The sequence below is a fragment of the Ips typographus genome, linkage group LG15 (genome assembly GCF_016097725.1).
Source record: "Ips typographus isolate SLU linkage group LG15, UJ_Ityp_2.0, whole genome shotgun sequence".
NCBI classification, from domain to species: domain Eukaryota; kingdom Metazoa; phylum Arthropoda; class Insecta; order Coleoptera; family Curculionidae; genus Ips; species Ips typographus.
In genome coordinates this window covers 2,870,446-2,876,043 of record NC_138436.1, presented here as the reverse complement: position 1 = coordinate 2,876,043, position 5,598 = coordinate 2,870,446, and the positions used below count along the sequence as shown (strand labels likewise).

The following is a 5,598-nucleotide window of genomic DNA, read 5'->3' as shown; positions in this document are numbered from 1 at the left end:
ATTTGATGTTTTTCCAAAAAAGTGACAGTTGCAACGCTCAACATATTTTTGTACTATGTTAAAACCGTATTTCATTTTGCAATGAAACTTTGGGTTATTGTAAATAAAGGATCGTTTTATTAAACTGAGGGTGCGTAACGACTCATTTGTATACAGGGTCGTCAAAAAAAAATCATAAACTTGCCACTAAAAAAAATGAAAAATCTCAAGTTTTTTAAATGGAAACCCCCATTTTTTATGACGGAATCATTTTGAGCATTAAAAATTACTATAAGTTTCAATTTACTTGCCTATACCTAAATCCAACCCATTTCGTTTTATTTGAGAATAAACATTTTTTTATTAGGCTGCATGCTCGGCTGCATGGTTGGAATTAGCTGGTACTCTAGTTGGCCATGCTTTTGACACACGGTGATATTGGAGACCTGCAGGGCATGTTAATAACACTAGTTTTGAGTGTTTAGTCAGCAAAAACTCACTAAAAACAACTATCTTCGGAAAGTCAACCTCTTTTAAGTGTTGCACTAATTTAAATGAAAAAGGGTGAAATTTATGTTTCTTCAGGATCCTCTGAATTGAGCTTTTGGATATGCCTGATTCTACGGAAACTTGTCTTATTGACAAAGTTGGATTTGCAACAAAATAGCCCAAAATTGCAATTTCTACATTTGTATTATTAAGGATTGGTTTTGTTTTAATAGCTTTTATCTTCACAGATCCCGTATTCTTAAAATTTTCAATTATTTGCTTGACAGCTTTTCGTGATGGCTTTGGTTTTTCTGGATAACGAGCGGCAAATACCTCACATGTTCTACTCACAACTTTATCACATTCTCCGTAAATAATAAACAGATTTAAGTAATCTTGGTTTGAATAACGTAACCGCGACGGCATATTTGCAGTTGTCAAAACACTCAAAACTAGTGTTATTAACATGCCCTGCAGGTCTCCAATATCACCGTGTGTCAAAAGCATGGCCAACTAGAGTACCAGCTAATTCCAACCATGCAGCCGAGCATGCAGCCTAATAAAAAAATGTTTATTCTCAAATAAAACGAAATGGGTTGGATTTAGGTATAGGCAAGTAAATTGAAACATAGTAATTTTTAATGCTCAAAATGATTCCGTCATAAAAAATGGGGGTTTCCATTTAAAAAACTTGAGATTTTTCATTTTTTTTAGTGGCAAGTTTATGATTTTTTTTTGACGACCCTGTATACAAATGAGTCGTTACGCACCCTCAGTTTAATAAAACGATCCTTTATTTACAATAACCCAAAGTTTCATTGCAAAATGAAATACGGTTTTGACAGAGTACAAAAATATGTTGAGCGTTGCAACTGTCACTTTTTTGGAAAAACATCAAATATTTCGAAAACGGCTAGAGATAGGCATAGGACATTCTATACAAAAGTTGGTCAGAATTTTGTGAGGAATCCAAATATGTAATAATATATAGGGTGTTCTATTTAAAATAAGAAAGTTGTGATCGACTTCCGGTATAAGCGGAAGTGCAACCATCTTGAAAATATTTTAGTTGGATTGGGCATGCCCACATCAGTATCCTACCAAATTTTCAAAACTCTCCTATTTATACTTTTTCCAATATCAATCGAGGTCTTTCGTCGTGGGACACCCTGTATAGATTTAACTGATTAAATTCTATTACAAATGCAACTTAACAATGATTTAAAAAGAATTGAGTATGATGACCAGTTATATAAAACAAGGCTCAAATAGGTAAATAAAGCTAATTAAATATGATATGGATAAATGTATATGAATTTGAAACTAAATAAATATAAGAACAGATTAAATTAAATTTTCTTTGTAACACTGCTTCACACACATCTTACAACTACCTAGACCAAGAACACTGTTGATTAGGTGTATATTTATCCATCATAAATATCTTTTTCCAAGATTTTCCCAACTGCTCAAATTCAGTTTCACAACTGCCCTGTTAATTGTACAAGTGAACCTAAAACATAAACAATACAAAAATAGATATGCATGTAATTAAAGAGAGATTGATAGAACTTATTTAGGGGATAGGCGGGCAAAACGGGGTACTTAATATTTAAAGTAGGATTTTGAAAAAACCTAAAACTTTGTGAGTGTGGAAATAAGGGAATATCATTGTTGGAGTATTAACTTTTTATTAAGAACATTTTAACGCAAAAAAAAAACAAAACAGTTATTCTTTATTACAGCCAAAAGAAAATAATGCAATTTGCCCCGATTTGCCCGTCGCATAGGGCAAAACGGGGTAATATATTTAAACCTAATAAATCTTATTGGCAGTGTTCACAAATAAGTATTGCTTCATCATCTTCTTCCTCAATACCTGCACATGAATTGTGAGCCCATTTATGGCAACCAGAACAATTTATCCATCCCTCCGTGGAACTTGAATAAAAGTCTCCGCAGTACAAGCACTCAGCGTCACTGTTTTCGTCTTCTGAATCTGACTCTGCTTTTTTAGTTTTTTTCACTTTAGATTTTTTAATCTTGTGTGAATCGATTTGACCATTCATGATCTTTCTTTTTCCAGACTTCGTGTTGGTTGATTTACATTTTTCTTGGGCCACCTCCAGCTCTGTTTTATATGGAGAAGACGTTAATATGACGGTTTTGCCCCTTTTTCTTGACATTCGTTTCTTGGATTGATTTACTTTAGGCACTGCTGTTATCGCTGTGGGGCTGACAAACTGAAAACTAGGGTCACTTTCTTTGGACGTTCCTGGTTGAGGCTCTGGAGTTGTCTCTCTAATCGACTGTACAACATGTGTGTTCCTATGTTGTCCAATAGGTTCTAATTGACTTTTAAGTGCACTGGGATCAACTTCGAGGTCGGTTGTCGCTGATGGCAAAAAACCTGCTTCAGAAAAAACGGCCATATTCACAGGCAATGCCCCGGTTGCTTTAAAACCATTTATTGCAGTGAACATTGTAGCAGCTCTTAGATACGCGGCACTGAATAAGGAGGAAATTTGGTGAAGTGTTACCACTCGTCCAGGATTTGTTCGAAGCCATTTTCTTACTTCGTCGTCATAATACGCACTTAACGACTTCATAAACGCAACATCTAAGGGCTGAAGCCGGTGGGTGCAATGGGGTGGAAAACACAACATTACCACCCCATTTTCTCTACCATACCTGATGACGTCTAGATTTTTCGTATGTGACGAGTGACCATCTAGCAAAAGCAGAACCGGTGACTCTTTTGAAGCTCTAGAAAACTCTACAAACTTCTTAAACCATGTAAAAAACAGCGTCTTATCTATCCACCCTTTTTCATTTAATTCAACCCATCCACCAGGTACAAGACCATCCAAAAACGATTGCTGCATTCGCTTTCGGGGAAATATTAGCATAGGAGGCATATAGGCTCCTGATGCAGAAAAACAAATTTCTGAAGTGATAGTTTCACCTCTTTTCGCGGAAGTAAGTGCACCAACCTGGCGTTTTCCTTTTGAAGCTATTACTTTTGAGTTTCCTTTTGGATTGACCGTAACACCAGTTTCGTCAACGTTGTAGATTTTGTCTGCTGTTAATTGATATTTCTCGACGGTCTCAAGCAAGAGTTTAAAAAATTGTTCTACAGCCACCTTGTTAAAGCCCATTGCACGGGCACCTGACGTAGCCTCAGGCTTTCTAATTCACAAATCCTTATGCCTATTAAAAAAACCCATCATCCACCCCTTTCCAGCCATTTTATCATTTTTGTTAAAAGGGTGCTGAATACCATTTTGTTCAGCAAGTTGAAAAGCCAGTTTTCTGCATTCTGTAATAGTCAGTCCAAATAATCTCGCTTCCATTTCTTTAAGATTGCCAACAAGCTCTTCTTCTTGTTGGGGAGTAAAAACTGGTCTTTTACTGCCCAAAACTTTTGAAATTGGGTATCCTGCATTATCTCGTTGTCTTTTTACGTGACGCTCCAAAGTAGTCTGAGGAACAGCAAACGAAATAGATGCTCGATTATAACCCATCTCGCCACTAACTACAGCCTCTACAGCACGTTGCATCTTCTCTATTGACCAGCTTTGACGATCAGTCTTTCTTTTGTACTTGTACACCATCTGGAAAAAAAAAACAAACCTATTTTCTGGAAAAGGTGCATAGACGGAAGGCAAAATGGGGTACCCCGTTTTACCATACCCCATTTTGCCCACATGAGCACAATTAAAGGTTATGAGTTATTAAATTTATTAGATGTAATTATATTTTGACACATTGACAAAGAAAGTCACCTACCTGTTGCCAATGCAGACTCTTATGTACTTTCTTTTGTCTAGAAAGGCATATCTGTCTGGGTCATTTTCGAGGCCTTATCAGTGTTCTGTTTTACTTGCTATTCCATTAACTTGTAAAGTAAAAGATAATATAATCAGCATTTAAGAAAGCATCAAAAGTTGTTTATTGTTGAGAAGATTCCATCTGGATCTTAGGGCTTAGGGTGATTGGTCTGTGTCTGTCAACTGTCAGTGACAGATATGCAGATACGTCAGCAGTGTCAGCACATGTCACCTACTACTAGAGCGGAGTTGGAAACGGATGCTTGTTTTCGTGTTTCTAGAAATTGTTCAGTTTTTTTGTCATTATTTCCATTATCACATAATAGAAATGAAAGTCATAAAAATAGAAGTCTTAAAAAGGACTTTTCATTTTTATGATATTTCATGTTTTATATTATGACATTTGAGGTTGAAAATGTAATAAAAAGTAAAACGGCTTGCCATAGTAACGTAACGGCTACCGACGGAAAAGATCACGGGAATCGACATTTCATAAGTCAAAATTGTCAAATATCGTTAAACGGATTAAATTGTTATTATAAACGGATAATATTAATAATAGTTTTACTGCTTCGATCTGCATTACCTACATACCTAATTATGTATTATTAAACATTACAATTTCGTAAAATTATAACTACACCTGCCCTATTTGTTATACGAGATACGAGAACGTTTAAATTGGGGCAAAGTTGCGCAACGTAAAGCTCAACCAAATGCCGTTTTAAAAATTTCGATTTTCCGAGTACTTCCGAAGATATCCGAAAAAAATTGAAAATTTGATTTTTTGTTTTTATTTATTTCTAAGCTTATTTGAAGAGATATCCGAAAACTAAAAGCACCTTTTCATTGCCACTTTTTCCCAGCTATTCGATGATGTATTCAAATTTTTCACACGACGTTTCGTTTTTTGGCAGCCATCATCAACTTTATTTTTTGTTATGGGCGCCATATTGGATTTTTAGCTTACCATATAGTACGTTTTATTCTGATTTTAGTGATGTATAATAACTTATGATTTGCTTCATAAATAACAAAATAATTGAATAAAAACTAATTTTACCTTAGTTAGCTTTGAGTTAATGAGAAGTTTTATGAAGATTACATGGTAGTACTTGTCACACGCAATTGGCTTGAACGTAGTTAGCCACAAAGGTGTACACGTGCCTTAAACCGGTTTATTCACTCAAAGAGCTTAGGCCACTCGCTACGCTGGTGGACCTAGTTGTTCTTTTCGTGAATAAAAATGGTTTAAGTCACTTGCTCTATAAATAACTAAACTGCTCGTCAAAAAGAATGG

General features: G+C 35.4%; 1 protein-coding gene across 1 annotated transcript; it reads right to left on the bottom strand.

Annotated features, from left to right (window-relative positions):
- Positions 1–2,050: 2,050 nt before the first annotated feature.
- LOC145738305 (uncharacterized) lies at positions 2,051–3,589 on the bottom strand. Its single transcript, XM_081993116.1, has one exon. The coding sequence runs from the start codon at positions 3,384–3,386 to the stop codon at positions 2,295–2,297; it is 1,092 nt and encodes a 363-aa protein (XP_081849242.1). The 5' UTR covers positions 3,387–3,589; the 3' UTR covers positions 2,051–2,294.
- Positions 3,590–5,598: the final 2,009 nt, after the last annotated feature.